This window comes from Manihot esculenta, chromosome 4 (genome assembly GCF_001659605.2).
Source record: "Manihot esculenta cultivar AM560-2 chromosome 4, M.esculenta_v8, whole genome shotgun sequence".
Lineage (NCBI taxonomy): Eukaryota > Viridiplantae > Streptophyta > Magnoliopsida > Malpighiales > Euphorbiaceae > Manihot > Manihot esculenta.
Window position 1 is genome coordinate 997322 of NC_035164.2, and position 18934 is coordinate 1016255.

The 18934-nt window shown below is 30.1% G+C and overlaps 3 protein-coding genes across 3 annotated transcripts; 1 reads left to right on the forward strand and 2 right to left on the reverse strand.

The window, feature by feature from the left end:
• Positions 1-215: 215 nt before the first annotated feature.
• LOC110612756 (ribosome-inactivating protein gelonin) lies at positions 216-1472 on the reverse strand. Its single transcript, XM_021753539.2, has one exon. The coding sequence runs from the start codon at positions 1470-1472 to the stop codon at positions 549-551; it is 924 nt and encodes a 307-aa protein (XP_021609231.1). The 3' UTR covers positions 216-548.
• A 13200-nt stretch (positions 1473-14672) lies between these two features.
• Positions 14673-15300, forward strand: LOC110613967 (stress-response A/B barrel domain-containing protein At5g22580). The gene is made up of 2 exons (XM_021755408.2): positions 14673-14840; positions 14928-15300. Exons 1-2 carry the CDS (start codon positions 14722-14724, stop codon positions 15127-15129), a joined length of 321 nt encoding a protein of 106 aa, XP_021611100.1. The 5' UTR covers positions 14673-14721; the 3' UTR covers positions 15130-15300.
• Positions 15301-15440: 140 nt separating this feature from the next.
• On the reverse strand, positions 15441-17523 carry LOC110613616 (fructose-bisphosphate aldolase 8, cytosolic). The gene is made up of 2 exons (XM_043955805.1): positions 17316-17523; positions 15441-17101 (listed from the first exon to the last, which is right to left on the reverse strand). Exons 1-2 carry the CDS (start codon positions 17341-17343, stop codon positions 16053-16055), a joined length of 1077 nt encoding a protein of 358 aa, XP_043811740.1. The 5' UTR covers positions 17344-17523; the 3' UTR covers positions 15441-16052.
• Between the last annotated feature and the right edge of the window lie 1411 nt (positions 17524-18934).

Genomic DNA, 18934 nt, shown 5'->3' on the forward strand with positions numbered 1-18934 from the left:
GATAAAATGTCAAATTTTGAGTTCATTATTTAGAGTGCTTAGTTAATACGATCCATTAAAGACAACACTTTGAACAGAGTTATCGATAAAAATCAACCCAATTTTTCATCTCATAGTACGCACTGCCTCGATAGATCCGCGCATCACGTCACAAATCATGCATACCTCATCAACCTGTTCCGCAAGCTCCCCATTAACGAGCAAGAAGCACTGATAAAAGAACTCTGCAGGGAATTTCCAGGCATTTCAATCCAGAAATTCCCAAGAGAGAAGGAAGAGAATTACAGGCTCAGATGTTTTGCACAGCTGCTCTTAAAGATAGTGACATTTTTTATATAGTAAAGAAGGATGGTTTTTATTCCCCACTTGATTCATTATCATACACAGTGAGAAGATGGGGAACTGAGAAAACTCTTCAACTGCAAATTTTACACAGAAAAGAAAAGCTGGGCATGCAGTAGCTCGATGCATGCTCATTATTTAAGCCATATATATAAAACCGTGAGCTACGATCGATGAGTATGCTGCAGGAGAGCACAGGTAATCTATCAAAGCCACATCCCATCAAGGCTTTCAGTGGAAAGATAACTCTTTACAATTTCTTGTCCAAGGCTTGTTATGGAGTTTGTGGATACGAACAACAAGAGTGCTAAGTAGGGTTTTATTTCGTCAACTTTGGTTACGTTAAAAATAGTATAATTTGATCTTTGTAACTGAACTGGTTCTTGAAAAACTCCTTTATTAGATTTCTGGATTGCAGAGGAAAGAGCACCCCACTGGTTTTCGAGGCTAATCACATCACCAAGAGGCCGAAACCTTTGGTAGAAATTAGTTTTAATCTTTCGCTCAATATGTGAGATTCGTGATGCTTCTGAAACCATTTGAATAACAGCTACAAGAGGAGCAGCAATCGCTCTAGGAATTGAGCTATCTCTGTTGAGTGCGTATATAGCATTGTCTAGTGGATAGATTCCCAAGTCGACATTCTCTCTGTCGGCACCTAAGTTTTTGAGATCAGGATACCCACCACTGAATCTAAACCTGGTTTTGGTTGTGCCCTTGAAAAGATCAGAAAATGCAGAATCAGAAGTATCGTTAAAGAAGTATGAACTAGTTCCAACTTGATAAGCCACCAAGTAAACATTCACCACGTCTATTGCTAAGATGGCAGAACTCCTGGAATTTGAAAGAGTCACCAGAACAAATCTCTGGGAACTGAGAACTTTGGATTGTTGACGCAGCAATGGGATCGAATAGATCTCAGCTCCACTTTTTAATTCAGTTCGGAGATTCGTCAAGAACTGGGAGTAGGTTTTTGGAGTTGCTGATTCAGTGTCGAAGCTTATTGCTGGATACCCAAGTGTTGTGTGTTGTTGATTTGATGTTAGGGGGCAATCTCTAGCCCATCCAAATACAGCAGTCCAGCAAAACCATGTTAAGACTACAACCCACAAGTTCATGTTTCCTTCCATTTGGCAATCAACTGTAGAAATTGTTCAAATTCCACCTGTCAAAACAATTCAAACAAGAGTTTTTAGTTTGCAGAAAATAACTTTTATTTCCAAAAATTTTTTTAATAAAACAATTTATTTTCTATCATTTAGTTGTAACTTAGAAAATATAAAAAGAATATTAAGAAATTTATATACAACAGTGTTAATAAAATTCTATAAATTCAGAAAATAAATTTATATACATATATAATTTAACCACTAATTACATATTAAGAGAAATTCAACTATTTAAAAGAAAAAACACAAATTATGAATCCCTTCAAATCCTAATCTCTATAGAAATTTTAAGATCTCATGAACTACTGCACTCTATTAACATAACAAATATCATAAAATATTTAATATAGATATTTAAAAAGAAAACAAACAAACAAATAAAATGAAGATGGAGAAAGGCTTCATTACTTACAAAGCATCCGAGAAAGAAAGCGAGAAATCAATGTTGTTTAGCATTGTCTATGATATGCTTTTATAGGAGAAGTTTTACTGTTCTAATATGATTTGAGATTCAGAAAAATAGAATTTTTGTGTGTACATGAAAATTTAGTATGTATGGATTGTGTTTTCTTCCTTTATTCTATTTTTTTTATTCTTTGGCGATGTATAATCGTCGTTCTGCTACAGTACTATCTGTCGCTGTCACACTGAACTGTCCATTCCCGTCAGATAACCATTTAATTCTCTTCCGATGTCCGTGCTGATAGGATCGCAGTATAACTGGGCTTGCTCTCCTCTCGGTCACGTCAGACAAACTCGGTCCCTATCTGATGAGTTCGGACCCTCGATGAATCCAGCCTACTTCAACTGCAGATTAGGTGGTATGCTGATGGATCAATTTAGTGGTCTCTGATGGATTTTGGGTCTGACTCTTCTTTCAGAACTCGATCTCGGTCTGAGTGTCAGTGGCCCGCAGTTATCAAAATAATTTTATTTATAATATTATTTAGAATTATGTAAATTTTATAATGTTTAATTATTAATATTTAATCATACGTAGAATAGTCATATTAAAAAGTTTTTTATTTTTATTACTTTTCAAATTTTTTAAACCTAAAATTAATCTTACTTTTATTTTTATTCCTTAATTCATCTTATAAAAATACTATTATTTTCCTTTTTATTCATTGTAAATTACAAGTTTGTTTTTAGTAATTTATAACAAGTTTATAATATATCTCAGTTTAATATATGTATTAAAATTTGTTAGTTAGAAAAATAATTTAGTAACCTATTTAAATTAGAAAAATTAATTGCAGCCTACACAATCTAAAAATAAACAGATTTAATTCAATTAGATTTATTACACAATTTTTATCAAAATCAAATTAATTTTGATAATTTAAATTTATACCTATTTAAATTAATTGTAGCCTACACAATCTTATTAATTTTATAAAGTATATATTTATCAAATAATAATTAACCTTAATTTTTTAATAAATTATATATTTTATTAATTTTAGATAATTACGAAAAAACTTTAGGAAAAAGTTTATATACCTAGTTATGTAAACTCATTCCATACGTTTATCAGGAAATCAGCTTTTTTTTTTTTTTTTTCCTTCCTCTGTTACACATTATCTATAGGGAATTTCTATAGTTATTTAGTTTAAAATTTATGGAAATTGTATATTTTTTATACTAAATTTACGTAAAATTATTATTTTTGTAAAATAATTATTTTACAAAATATATATTAAATTCATGAAATTAATGTTTCAAATATATAAATACATTCTTATACAAAGTAATATAATAAAATTATATTTATTCTATTAGTTACAAAAAAAAAGTATTATCATCTTTATATTTTAAAATGTGAATATTTTTTACATGTTATTATTTTATTAATTTAATAATTTTTCAAACAAATAATTACTTTACAAAAATATGTATCATTGTATATAAATTTATAAAATCTATAATACAAATATTATAGATTTAATTTTTATTTTTTAAAAAAAATTATTATGTTTATATATTATTTGAAGTTATTATTTTTCATTAACATTAAATATTTTATGTAATTTAATTAATTACCAAAAAAAATCAACTTACTTTAAAAAAATCTAAAATAAAAAATATTTTTTTTTGTGAAGCACAATTAATTTATGTGATTAAGTAATAATTACTTTGTTTTGAACAAAATAATTATAGAAGTGACATTATCTATATCGGGAAAATTATTTTTTAATTAAAATAAAAAATAAAAAGATTTTTTTTAAGAAAAAACTTCTTTTTAAAAAAAAATCTAGAATTTCACATTTTTCTTAAAAAAATACTAGTTTCTTTTTTCATGAAAATATATCTTTTTATGGAAAATGTGAAACTGTTATTTTAAATAATTATTTTTTAAAAAATCGTTTTTTTAGAAACTCACCATTAAGTTGTTTTCTATATATCTCATCTTAATTAACTATTTAAAAAAAAAATTGTTTTAAATTTAGCAGTGGTCAAATCCAAATATGCTAATAATTGAATCTATAATAACTCTAAATCAATCAAATCATAAAAATAATATAATTATAAAATGACGTCTACACTCTCTTATAAAAATAAATTAAATTTCACGAAAAGATTATAAAAATATAATATTTTTTTTAGTTTTTTAGTTACTTTAACAATTTTCTTATTTGAAATTTTAATAGGACTAAAAACTTCAAATTTATATAAATATTCAAATAATTTTTTTATATAAATTTTAAAAATTAATTTAAATAGTAAATCATAATGTAGAGAATTTTTAAAGCTGCTATCATATAATATAATAGCTTAAAAATTGAAATATTGTAAATATTTTATTTTTTTCCTTAAATAGTTTCCAAAGATAAAAAAAAAATTAGATTTTTAATTTCAAAAGATCAAAATGAATATTAAAGAAAATTTAAAATGTAATAAATATGGAGATTTTAGTTGTCAATGGAAAATTTTGTCCTCTATTGCAAAGGGTAAATTATTTTGTCTTTTAATTTTTTAAAAATAATTAATTTATTTTAATATTTAAATATTTTTATCAAATTTTATTATTTAATTTTTTTTTGTCAATCGTTAAAGTTTTTATTAATATTAATTTTTTTTAATATTTAAAAATATTTTAACTCTTGACATAAGAAATAATTAAATTTAGTTATAGAATCATCATACTTTCAAATAGATTAAGTTAATAATTTTATATATTAGATAATTTCATTGTTCACTATACAAAACTAAAACTTATTCCTTTTAATACTCCTTAATTATGTTCCAGCAAAATAATCCTTTTTATAATTATTTAATATTTGAATATATTATTTTAATAATTTTATCCCAAAATTTTGAATTTTTAAATAATAAATTAAAATAATATAAATAATCTCCACTTTAAAATGTAAATATAATTGTTAATAATTAAAATAATTAAGAGTATTTTAGATCGAACTCTAGTATTTCCATGCATTCTCATAAATATTTAAATATTTATATGATTTTAAAAAAATAAATATAATATATAACTAAATTTCATAAATTGTAATTTTTTAAAAAATTAATTAACTAATGTAATTTTTTTGACAATATTGTGAAACGTGTAATTGCAAATTTTTATATTATATGATTTCAAAATATTTTCAAAAAAGGTATATTAATTCCTTAAAATCGTTAAAAATAATGTTTCATAGAATTTAATTAATTACATAATGAATTTGAATTCAAATGAATATTAATCTAACTGATTCTTTTTTTTTTTGGGGTTAACATGTTATCATTTTCAAATAAAGCGTAGTTTAGAAATTTTTATTATTTTTTTATTTTTTTACTTTTATATAATATAAATTTATAATATTAAGTGAAAATTTTTAGTAAAAGAAATACCATAACATAAAGTATAACACATACAAAACTCAAACACATTCATAGATTTAGTTCGTCGTATAGTTGAACATTAAAATATCTGAAATTCAATAATATTGTGCCATTCTCATCAGATTGTACAGGGACGTCTTCTCGTAGATATATCAGGTAGCTCATTAATAGTGAACAATCTGTTAATAAATATAGAATCGATTAAGTCATATTGTATTCATTCACTCACGTTATATCGATTTTATCCACAACATGTGAATTTATGAATTCGGAGTGAATCAGTGGAGCCAATCATAGCATTGGAGTTTTGTATTTATTTTTTATTCAGATTAGATCGTGCTTAACTTATCCAGTCCTCATCAAAATCGGTTCTCTTTAATTATCAAGGTATATATATATATACTTTAATTATTTAATAGTTAAGGCAAATATTAACTTAAAATAATAAATAAAATAAGAGAGTTTGCGTTGAAGTTCAGACAAAAACACAAATCATGAAGAAAACTGTATTAGAGCTTGGTTTGGTAAATACGTAGGGAAATCAATATTAGAGCTGGCTTGGTAACCTATGACATTAGCCTAAATGAATGGTTAGAGATTGTTTGGTGATCAGTAGCATCTCATAAATTTTATGTTTTCATCAAAATCTAAAAAATAAATATATAGTTAATTTGAGTCGGTAGAGAAATAGGCATAATAATATTTTCTAAATTCTTTTTATTTCTCAGTAGGTATTTGCGGTGACGGAGAGAAATGAAACCCTAATCACTAAAAAATTTCTAAATATTATCTAAATTCAGGTTTTATCAGCATATATATCTTGAAATAATCAAGAAAAGACACTCTAGCTTGTTTGGTAATTACATATGAAAACACAAATGTTAGAGCTATGCCATTAGGTTAAATAAATCATTTGAGGTTGGTGGTGAGTAGTGTTCTCCATATTTGTATTTGTCAAGAAAAGCAAACAAATAGAGAGAAATTAATAATGTAGAATTGAATCTTTCTTATATTGGTGATAGAGCTGAAAAACTTGTAGACTGATAATTTTTATGACAAAAATTATCATATGTACAATAATTTTTGGTTGTTAATTGTATAGAGTTTTAAATCCGCAGCATTGATAATTAATGAAAAATGATTCAATTAAATTTACTTATTAAATTAAAAATTATCCAATTAATGAAAATATCAGAAAATTGATTTGATTAAATTTGAGTTGAAGTACTGTTGAAAATTAAAGATTGAAATTAAAAAATTTTAAACAAATAAATCTAAATCTTAAAGTATATATTCTGAAGACCAAATCAAACCTATTTGAATTAATTCCAATAGATACTCTCTTATTTATTATCATAAGTCTACCTCATGCTCAGAACTCTCATATGGATATTCTTTGATGATTAAGGTTTCTCTTTTCTAGGGAACTCGTTGTCTTGTCTATTGACAAGTTTTGATGTTTTTCTTCATTTGTTTATCCTTTGTGACTATGGAGAATGCTGATGATGTTTTTGTTGACATGACCCATCTATCTGTTGAGGACGACCATAATAATGATCAAGGATTGGAGCTTGACGAGGACGATGTTAATGAAGGAGGGGTGGATTTTTCGTTGTGTTTGGTTGGTCGATTTCTATCGGATAGAGTGATAAACTTCAATGAAATGAAACAAAAGCTAGCTGCGTTGTGGAGACCTTTCATTGGGTTTCTATTAGAGAAGAGGAGGGAGGCTTATATGTGTTCCAGTTCTACTACGAGGTTGATATTGATTGTATCCTAGATATGTCACTTGTAACTTTTAATACTAATATACTGCTTTTGGATTGTTTGAGGGGTTTCTCGCATCCATTAGAGGTGCCTCTTTTTCACTTTGATATATGGGTGCAAGTGTGTGGTTGTGTCTGTCGGGTCAAGCAATTGAAAAGATTGGGAATGAGATCATTTTATTTCTGGCTACGGATCCTAATAATCGTTCATGGAGTAAGTATATGAGAGTCCCTGTTAAATGGGATGTTAGGAGGCAATTCAAGAAGGAGATAAAATTAAAGAAGAAGGAAGGGGATTGGTTTTGGCCATCATTGCAATATGAAAAGCTTTCGAGTTTTTGTTATCTATGTGGCTACTTGGATCTCACAGAGAAGTTTTATCGGTTATTGCTTGAGTCACCAGGAGAGCCTCCTCAACGTCAATTTAGTGCACGGTGGCTGCATGAACCAAATATGGAAGGTGGATGGCAAGGCAGTTTTGGAGGGGATGTTTCTACTTCCAATGGAGATCGTAATTCAAATTTTAAAGGGGATAAGCAAGGAAACGGGAATGGTGGGGTGATAATTCCCATGCTGGAGATGAACAAGAGGAAGGGGTAAAAATTCTAGACCCTAAACGGAAAAGAACAGGCCCAGTTCAAAGCTCTTTTCCAAATGGCCCCATAGGGAATGACTCATTGGCCAAAAAAGGATCAACGGTGGGTTTCAGGATTCGGACTCGACAACAATGAGTAGTATTAGTTTGAACTGTCGTGGGCTTGGCAACCCATGAGCAGTACGTGCTTTACAGGAGTTTGTTACTTTGAAAAAGCCACATTTTGGGTAATGCTACTAACATAAATGAAATTAAACAGTTGTTACGTTATAATGGTTGTTTTTATGTTGATGCTTAGGGACATAGTGGTGGTTTTGCCTTACTTTAATGGGTTCTGTTCTGCAGTGCAATAAGCTGGACTGTTTGATTTTCATATGTCTAGTTATCAGTTTACCTGGGAACATGGGAGAGGAGGGGAGGATTTTGTTGAAGAAAAACTGGATAGAATTCTGACGAATCGCGAGTGGCAAATTCAATTTGCTCAAGCTAGGGGGTCGGTGTTGCAAATTTCTTCTTCTGATCTCTTACCAGTATCACTTGATTTGAGCTATTTTATTCCTAGAGGACAATCTGTTCGCTTTCGTTTTGAGAATAACTAGTGCAGGAAAGTTGCTTGTCGAGAGTTGGTGGTTCAGCGCTGGGTTGATTCTTCCCATTTTGATCTTTTGCAGAGATTGGAAGCTTGTGCGAATATTTTGATGGATTGAGGTAGAGATTTTAAGCAGAAGTTCAAGGCTGAGATTGATTCCTGTTTGCAATCGTTGACTACATTCGTTCAGACATGGAACAATTCAAAAGAATGAAGCAGTTGTACCATGATCTACTTAGTCAACATGAGGTTTATTGGAAGCAAAGGGCGAAAGTTTTTTGGTTGAGAGATGGCGACCATATTACGCGTTTCTTCCATTCTACTGCAACGGCAAGAAAGAAGAAAAATCAGATTAGTCAGTTGAAAGATGTAAACTTGGGATATAAATTTGGGCCAGGTAATGGTTGACTATTTTAATATTGTTTTCACTACGAAAGCTTGTGATTCAGGTAATGTGTTAGATTGTATTCCAGTTCTTGTTTATGAAGATGACAGTAATCTACTTCTGAGGCCGTATTCGGTGGAGGAAGTGAGAAGTGCTATGCATCCTGACAAGTCTCTTGGATTGGAGGGATTCAATCCGGGACTTTACCAGCGATACTGGGATGTGGTGGGTCCGAAATCTTGGTTACTTGCATTCGGGTGTATTTCTTGATTCTTGAAATGAGACTACCCTAGTTTTGATTCTGAAAAAACAGATCCAAATGTGATGGGTGATTTGCCACCAATTGCTCTCTGCAATGTAGTCTCTAAGTGTCACACCAATCAATAGGATTTTATATTTATTTTTGAGATTAATGATTTTTATAACTTGATTTAAATATATTGTCGGAATTTTCTTATAAAAATATATTAAAATTTTCATATTTTTTCTTTTGGGTTTGGGCCTGGGCCTGGGCCTGGGCCTGATACTAAGATTATGACCAAAATGGTGGCAAATAGGTTAAAGTGTCTTCTTCCTAATTTAATTTCGAAAAGTCAGAGTACTTTCATTCTAGGAAGGAGTATACAGGAAAACTGCATATTGGTCCTTGAGGTTATGCATGCTTACCATCAGCGTACTAGGGGTAAGGATTATTCAGCAACGTTAAGAATGGATATTGGTAAAGCTTATGATAACATGGAGTAGTCTTATGTGAGAGATGTTCTTGCTCATTTTGGCTTTCCTGCAGCATGGATTAATCTAGTGTATCAGTGTTTATCAACGGTATCGTACTGGAATTTACAATAAGGAAAGCAACTTGGCCCGATTATTCCGACTAGAGGGCTATTTTATGTGCTGAAGGTTTGTCTAGAATGCTGCAGAAACACAATTCTTTGGGTATGTTGCATAGGAGTCATATGTCATGAGGAGGGCCTGTTATTTCCCATCTCTTCTTTGCGGATGACAGTCTTATATTTCTTAAAGCAGATTGGTTGGAGGCAAATACTTTGAAGAAGACTTTTAGCACCAACACCTCTACTGATATAAGAAGAGACAATTGTGGCGTGTTGGGTGTAGAGAAGAAAGACTCTTTGGGTTCCTAAAAGTCTGATATGCTTTCTCGAGCAAGTAAGAAAATTCTTTTGAAGACAGTTTTGCAAGCTATGCCATCATATGTTATGAGCCTCTTTTTGCTCCCTAAAACTCTGTGTTATGAAATTGAAGGGATGATGAACAAGTTTTGGTGGGAGTCTGGTGGTGTAAATAGCAAGGGTATCCATTGGATGGCTTGGGATCGTATGTCTTTGCCAAAAAACCTTGGGGGTCTAGGATTTAAAAGGCTTCGTGATTTTAATTTATCTTTGCTGGGGAAACAAAGTTGGAACATTATTACTAAACCGAATTCTTTTGTTACTCGTGTCTTGAAGGCACGTTATTTTCCTACTTCCAGTTTTTTTAATCCTCCATTGGCATCTATTTCTAGTTACCTATGGCAGAGTATTTGGGAGACTCGTGACTTATTAAAATTTGGAATGTATTATCGAGTGGGTAGTGGTGAATCAATTCTTATTTGGAGTGACCCTTGGCTACCAGTTGGTGATAGTTCGGTGGTGACCTCGGTAAGGCCAGTTATGAATGATTAGTTCACTGTTTCAGATTTAATTAGTGATGGAAGATGGAATGTTCCATTGGTTGAGACTCTTTTCAATGATTGTGATAAAGCTGCCATTTTTTCCATTATGTTGCTAAATTGTCGAGTACTAGACAAATGGTATAATTAGAAATTTGAATTGAAGGGAAGGTATTCAGTGAAGAGTGCTTATAGGCATTTACAAAGCTCCCTGAATACTGTATCTGTGGCTACTTCACAATTATAGAAGAATCTTTGGAGATGCAAGGTACTGCCAAAGATTCTTAATTTTGATTGGCAGTCTTTTTCGTGAAGTGCTTCCTTGTTTGCAGATGTTACAAAGGAGGAGGGTGGATGCTGAGAATATCTGTCCTATGTGTCATGCCCATGAGGAATCATTATTGCATTTGTTTGTGCAGTGCTCTTTTGCTAGGAATGTTTGGATGTTAACGAGTATTGGATGGCTTTTTTCTGGGGCTGTTTCTTGGATGGCTTGGTTGGAGAATGTGTTTCAGATGGCTACGATGGCACGAGCTGAGGAAATTTTGATGATTTTGTAGGCTATTTGGTCTGCAGAAATCAACGAGTATGGCATCATCATAGTACGGCTCCTATGGGTGTAGTTCAAATGGCTCGTCGTGTTTTGCAGGAATGGACAGCAAGCAGGTTTTGTCCAACAATTCCATCGATTTCTGCAGGTCCAGCTAATCGAATATGGATGAGGCCACCGGTTGAAAAGCTAAAGATTAATGTTGATGCTTCTTTGCATGGGGATGGAAGGTCTGTTGGAGGAGGCATGGTTTGTTGCAAGTACCTTGGTCATTTTATTGCTGCAAAATCTTAGACGCAATAAGAATAGTTCATTGCGTTACAAGCAAAAGCGCTATCCTTCAGAGAGGCATTAGCTGGGCAAAATCAAAGTCCTGGAGTTCAGTTGTTATTGAATCTAATCATTTGCTGATAATAAATGCTATAAATGCAGCAAGTGATTAAAATAATTCCACTTTTGACTTAATCTTTTCAGATTGTAAAGTTTTTTATTTAAGAAATCGACAAAATTCAATATTGCTTTATATATGGATATGCGAATGTAGTTGCTCACACTTTAGCAATACGATCTCATTCTTTTATCAGGCCTAGGAGTTTGAAAACCCATCCCTCTGTTTATTGTTAATTAACTTCTGATTTAGTAATAAAATTCTCACATATTTACTCTAAAAAAAAATCTGTTTCATGCTTTAATAAATAAATTTCAAAGCATTTTTTATTTTTCAGTATTTTTAAATTTAGAATGGTGATTGTTTAAAAGCAATGAAATTTCAATAACTTTATTTTTTTAAATAAACTGTCAATTTTTGAGTTCATTAATTAAACAAAATCTCAAGGTTTCTTTGTCTTAATTAAAATTTAATTAAAATGTACTCGTTTAATTTGAAAAAAAAAATGTCTACTAAAATCATTGTACTTTGGTTCCTGTAATTTCTATTATCAATGAAATGTTTATAAAAATAAAGGGTTAAAATAAAAATATAAAATGCTAAGTTATCAAAATTAAATAATAATAAACGTATGAATAAAATATACATAAAATCATAAGTTTCAAAACAAAAATAAAAAACATTAAAAGATAAGTAAATAATTTTTCTAAAAACATAGAAATTTATATATAATATTTTAAAACTATATTTAAAAAACTAATTTAAAATTTACAAATAAATTTTAATTTTAATGAAAAAATAAATTCTAAGCTCAACTCAATTGACGAAGGCTATTTCATTTTCCCGAGAAAACTAAAAAGAAAAATAGACATGGAAGGCAAACGCGGTGTTGCAGAGAAAGGCTATTTATTAAAGACCGTCTTAGTGTTTAATGTTTAGGGCACACTGCCACTGCCAGATAAGACGTGTACTCAACCAATTATTCCGTGCACGAGGGGTTACCCTGTCCCCCGTTTTATGAATAAAATAAAATAAAATAAAATAAAATAAATCATCATCTTGTTGATGTTTTGAATCTACTAACTTGTAGATTCTGTGCATCTAATAGTGATAATCTTAATAAGAGGAATGGGTATTACGTTAAAAAAAAATCCATTGATTAATTTTCGATTTACGTTTTAAAATTTTAAACAAAATAATTATTATTATATACAGTAAAAAAAGATTAAATTTTGTTTTTAAAATTGTCTAAGTGAATAATCAAAATAATCTAGCGTATTTTAAATTTTTTTTTCTAATTTTAATAGTTAAAATTTATTGATAGATTAATTAGTAGATTTTAAATTTTTTAAAAATATTTTAATATATTTTTTAAAATTAAATAATTAATTTATGTGTTTTTTCATTGTACATGAATTTGAGTTTGATTTTTTTAAAAATTAAATAAATATTAATATTTTCAAACTAAATTTGATTAGAAAATAAATAAAATCATATTGAGTTTGACTAAATATATATTCACATTTTTATATTATTTAACATTAACCTATTAAACACCTGATTGTTATGACTTATTAAAGTTTTAAATTTATAAAAATCATAATAAATAAATATAAATTTTTGGTTGTAAAATAATAAAAATAGTGATGTGGCTTGAAATGTATTATAATTGGTCGATCTATAAGAAATAGATGTGAGGTGGTCGGCAATATCACTCTGACACTCAATTAGTTAGTTGACACTCAATTAATCAATTAAAGAGAATGGTTAATGTAATGTAATACTTTAAATTAAGAGTAATTGTATAAAAATTATATATTTTGATCTCCATATTTATCTGTTTTTATATTATAAGAAGATCGAGTTAGCTATCACATTTTCAAAACAATCCGGTTAGTACAGATTAATAGTTATGGGATCTTGTGATTATAAATGTAATAAAGATTTATTAAATTGTCTTCTCTAATAGTAATTTTCTATAAAATTTCATCCTATCAAAGAGAGAATTTCAATAAAAGACTATGAACTATGATGTTTTAGTCTTTTTTATTATCGGTAAAACTGAGTATTATTTTATTAGACTTTTAGCATGTGATATTGTCTTCGAGTGTTAATTTATAATTTATTAATTTATTTTGGATGATTATTATATTATATCAAATAGTTTAATTTATTACTAACTAAATATATTAAAATTTTAGTGATTACGCAATAAATTTTCATGATATGATAAAATTAATTTTATTTAACTTTATTTATTGATAAAAATTTAGAAATACATATTACAATTTAAAATATACTCAGTAATACATGTGATTAGTTCTAATTTTTTTTAAAAAAATATTAATAATAGAATTAGTTTATGTTTAATTATTATTAAATTTATGTATTTAAATATTAAATAGATAAAATTTTAATAAATTAATTTTAATGTAGGGGTAAAAGTGTGTGTAAATGTGAAAGTGAAAAATCTCCCAAGACATGTAATTGATGACAATAACCTCACAACTTTGTCTCCTACTTTATGTGAAAAATTAAAGAGGGAGTAAAAATAAAGATTCCTTAAAGATAAAGGGCAGATATGAAAACGACGACATGGACAAAAAAGCCGGCAGTAAGCATTCTATTGTCTACTATATTATATTCTGTACTATTTTCAAATTATTTTATAAATTAATTTTATGAAATAAATTTAAATTTTTTTTTTTATTAATACAAAAGTATTTACACATAAAACGCCTAAACAAATTACGGAACGGAGGTATCTTCAGTTACACACTCCGCCGGAGTCAAACTCCACTGCTCCGCACTCTTCTCTTCTCTCTTTAAACCTTCGATTCAATTATTTAAAATTTTCATAAAGGAGAGAAAGAAATCGTAAAATTAAAAGCTCTCAACACCTATGGAAAATAAAAATCCAAATTTAAAGAAAATATGCACTAACCCGTTAAAAAGGGCCCCACTTCATGTGTCCAAAAGCGAAGATTTCAAGACAATGGTGATGAGGACAAACTTTGACGTAAGGTGGAGCAAATAAGTTGCTGACTAGTGGGTCTTAAGCCATGCAATATTGTACCATTTTCTTATATTTTAGTAATGAGTTGGATAATTTTAGATACTGATTTAATTAAATATTAATAAAATAAATATAAATAATATATAATTAAATTTAAAAATTAATATATAATGAATTTAAATTTTATATATTAATTATTTATTATTTGAATTTGTTTATATAAATAATTAATTTAATATAAATTATATATTTTATATTAATATTTGTTAAAAAAGGGCGTGAGATGTGACGGTGGACAGATGGGCCTGTTGAGGTTGACACATGAATAACAAGCGTCTCTCTTTGTGTGTATATATATCAAAGGTTGAGTGGCAAATTTTAGGGTTCACTTGTCAAAGAGTTGGCTGCCATGGGAGGATACAAGCACTTGGTGATTTTTAGGTTTAAGGCAGGAGCTGAGGTAGAGGAGATTATGAAAGGCTTGGAGAAGCTGGTTTCTGAAACTGATCTTGTCAAGTCTTTTGAATGGTAACTATTCTTTAATCATTAATGTTTCTGTAAATTTCACCTAGAAAATCAAGTTTTAATTAATATACGTGTTTGTGTTTTTAACAGGGGAAGAGATTTGGACAACCCAGAGATTCTTACACAAGAGTTTACTCATGCTATTTCAATGACTTTTGACAAGAAACAAGATTATGATGCATTTCAAAACCTTCCTAGTCATATTGATTTTTCTCTTACATTTTCTACTGCTGTTCAGAAAATTGTTGTGCTTTGTTTCCCTTCTGTTCAGGTTAAACCAGCTGTTGCATGATCTATGAGATCTAGAAATAATCAGAAAAAAAAATTTGGTATTTGTGGTATTTTTATTATATATATATATAAGATTATGTGGGTATTATTAATTTCCTGCAACTAGATCTCTCATTGTAATTCACCATCAACTTTTGTATCAAGCAAATGTTCTGTTGTTGCATGTTCTTCATTTTGCCTTTTTTTTTTTTTTAATGAATAGACTGGCCACCCACTATTTTCGAGTTGATAAAAGAGAAATGATTTCAAGATTAAAGTAGATTCTCTACTATTCAGCTGATCTGATCATGCACCAAGGCCGAGAGCCCCACAGCAAATTTGTTTACCATTTGAAAAACCAAACCCGGAACTCAAGAACTTGAAATCCCATATTCATGCCTACTACTCGTTAATGATCTTGAAAAGCTTCACAAATGTTTTCATCCAAAAGATTTGAATTGTTCTTCAAGCATCACTGTAACATTATAGATGATTATAAGTGCAAATGAGTGCATCCAATTCAAGGAAATTTTCATGGAAAATACAAGCTGCCAAGAAAGCACACAAACAAACAACAGTTATGACAAAGCTTGATAGCTAGAATGGGACAAGCTCAGGCAGACTTGCAGAAATAACAAGAGAGCTAGAATCCATTATTGGAGTAACATTAACATCCAACAAAAAGAATCCAAAGTTGATCTTGAAACTTGTGCTGCAAATGATATAGTGCATTCATCTGTGTACCCACTAAATAATGCAGGGCAACTCTGCTGCATAATTGATAGTTTCTTCAGAAAGCCAGACTGAAGAGAAAATTTGAATATTGTATGAGGAACAAATTTAAAAATAAAAGGAAAATTGAGGACCACCATTCTCAAGTAGTCAATCTATGAACCATCTCGTTAGATATCTTTGCTTGCTCATTAGAATAGAACTCGAAATGATTTAGTATTTGTAATCCTTCACATGAAGACTCTCTGCAGCACCTTCTCCCAACGTAGCATCACCTTTGTAGGAACCTAAAGTAGCTTCTGAATTCGCTTTGCATCTTACATGTAAAGCAGCCTGGGCCGGCTTCACATTTTCCTCCTTTCCAGCCCATGCCTTGAGAGTACTCTGCTGAAGAGCACGGCCAAAAGAGAATGTAAGTGACCATGGTGTTTTGCATTTGAGTTTGTTCATTGCATTCAAATTGATGGTGGCTTCCTCCTCGCTCTGTCCGCCGGAAAGGAACACAATAGCAGGAACAGCAGGAGGAACTGTCCGCTGTAAAGCCCTGACTGTGTACTCAGCCACCACCTCAGGTTTCACCTTTGCACTATCTGAGCCAGGGGTCACCATGTTTGGCTTCAAAAGTGTTCCTTCAAGCAGCACATGGTTATCATTTAGAGCTTTGTAGCAAGCTGCAAGAACACGCTCAGTCACATCAGCACAGCGATTAATATCGTGAGATCCATCGACTAAAATCTCCGGCTCGACGATAGGTACTAAGCCATTTTCCTGGCAGATAATGGCGTAACGTGCCAAGCCATTGGCATTCTCACTGATAGCAAGCTGAGATGGTTCAGTTGGACCAATTTTTAGCACAGCTCGCCATTTAGCAAATCGAGCACCAGCTTCATAATATTTCTGGCAGCGCTCAGCTAGGCCATCAAGACCAAGAGTTGAAGTTTCACCATTGGTTCCAGGAAGCTCAACAATGCCTTTATCAACTTTGATTCCTGGAAGAACTCCGCCTCCCTTGAGAATGTCAACAAAGAGCTTACCATCAGTTGTTTTCTGGTAAAGTGTTTCCTCAAAAAGGATCACACCACTGAGGAATTGAAGGACTCCAGGCGCACAAAAGAGGAGCTCGCGATAAGCTCGCCTATTGGACTCAACATTCTCAACATTGATGCTAGCTAAACGCTTGCCTATTGTGCCAGTTGATTCATCTGCTGCAAGGATTCCCTTTCCAGGGGTTCCAATGTAAGCAGCATTGGCAATCAGTTCATCTGCACAGCATTTTGCAAGGGAAAATGAATCAATGATTTGGAAATCATTACTTATCTTAATAAGACTATCATCAGATATTAACAAATCTAGCACAAAAGCAGCTGCAAATAAATTGAAATTGACCAATTATCATTCTTAAATCATTCAAGACAAAAACAAAACAGAACCCATGAATGACTAGAGAAGGACAAGAGAGAACAAAAAAAAAATTACCATGGTACTTTCCCTTAAAGCAAGACATGATTGTTCTTTGTTTTGATGAAGTGAGAAGAAAGAAATGAAAGGTTGTTGGATATAAAAGGGAGAGAAAGCTGATTACAGTCACTAGAAAATTTTAGCAACGCTTATGGCGGATTTGCCAATTTTTGCTCTTGGTCACGTAAGCGCCATTTGTGGCATGGGACTTTGTCCTCGAAGACTCGATTGGTTTCCTGGAAAACAGGCAAGTATCCTTGTAGTTTTTGATTTCTCTAGCCTCAATATATATTGTGGGCCAATTCTAGCCTTCCTCTGAAAATTAGGCCCATTCAAGGTGACATGCGCCATAATTTTCTTTATTTTTTTAATTACCACCCAAACACACGTGTCCCTCTTAATCTCGGATATTTGCAGCACTTCCTTTCAAACCCTATTAATCTCGCAATCTTTACGGCACTTCCTTTCAAATCCTATTAGATATATCACAAAATAGTTATTTGCTAAGGTAAAAGTAATTTAATTTGGTGTACTTGATATTTCTTCAATCAATTATAGAAAAAAGAAATTGATTCTTTTGAATTAATATGGAAATTCTTCTCTGATATTCTGAAATAAAAAATTATAATTAAATGAGGTTAAATCAATTATAAAAAAGTCTAAAATAAAGCTAAAATCGAATTAAATTACATGAAACATAAACTCAATCTGATTTCCCCTCTAATTGGATTGATCATGTAAATTTTGGACAAAAATTTAAGTTTTATTGACCCTTCATAAAGAAAAAGTTGTATTATACAATTGATTGAGCATGATATTATTCATTTATTTTTAATTTTGGTTTCAAGGATTTATAGAGAAATTAAGGCATTGGGAATACATAATCGTCATGCGAGCCAATTTTGAACAAAACTGGATTAAATTGAAAATTAAATTTTAAATATTTATAAAAATTAAATTAAATTAAAAAATAAATCAATTTAACTTCAGTTAATTTTTTTAAATTTTTTACACTTGTATTTTTAATGTTTTAAGATTTAATTAAGTATTTTAAGTTTGATTAGAATTTATTTTTACCAATATTATTTAGAAGTATAAATGAATTAAACTATTCTCGAGTTATTTGAGATTTGATTCGATGAAAACTCAATCGAACTTAATTTTGAGACTCGTCACCTAAACGAGCCGAATTTAAACTTAATAGTATTCGGTTCGTTAAGCCTTATGAGCTTGCTCATTTTTAAATTCGTGAGTAGGCTCACAAGCTAGTTCGTTAAATAGACTCGTGTGTAGTCTCGTTTAACTAAGCTCGTAAACTAGTTCGTTACATAAACTCATGAATAATTTCATATATTATTAAAAGTTAAAACTCGATTATAATATTTAATTCTTAAATTGAATTTAAACTAAATATTAGAGTTTAAGTCGAGTTCGAACTTCTAAAATTTTTTAATAAATAAATATGAGCTTTACAAAATTCGGTTCGGTTTGATTACACACCTAATATTATTAAAATAATATAGTATTGTTAACTAGTCGGTTCAATTTTTATTAACTTTTTTCTAATTAAAATTAAATAAAAATAACTGAATTTTTTTAAAAAAATTAAAATCAAACCGAACAAAATAAATATAAAA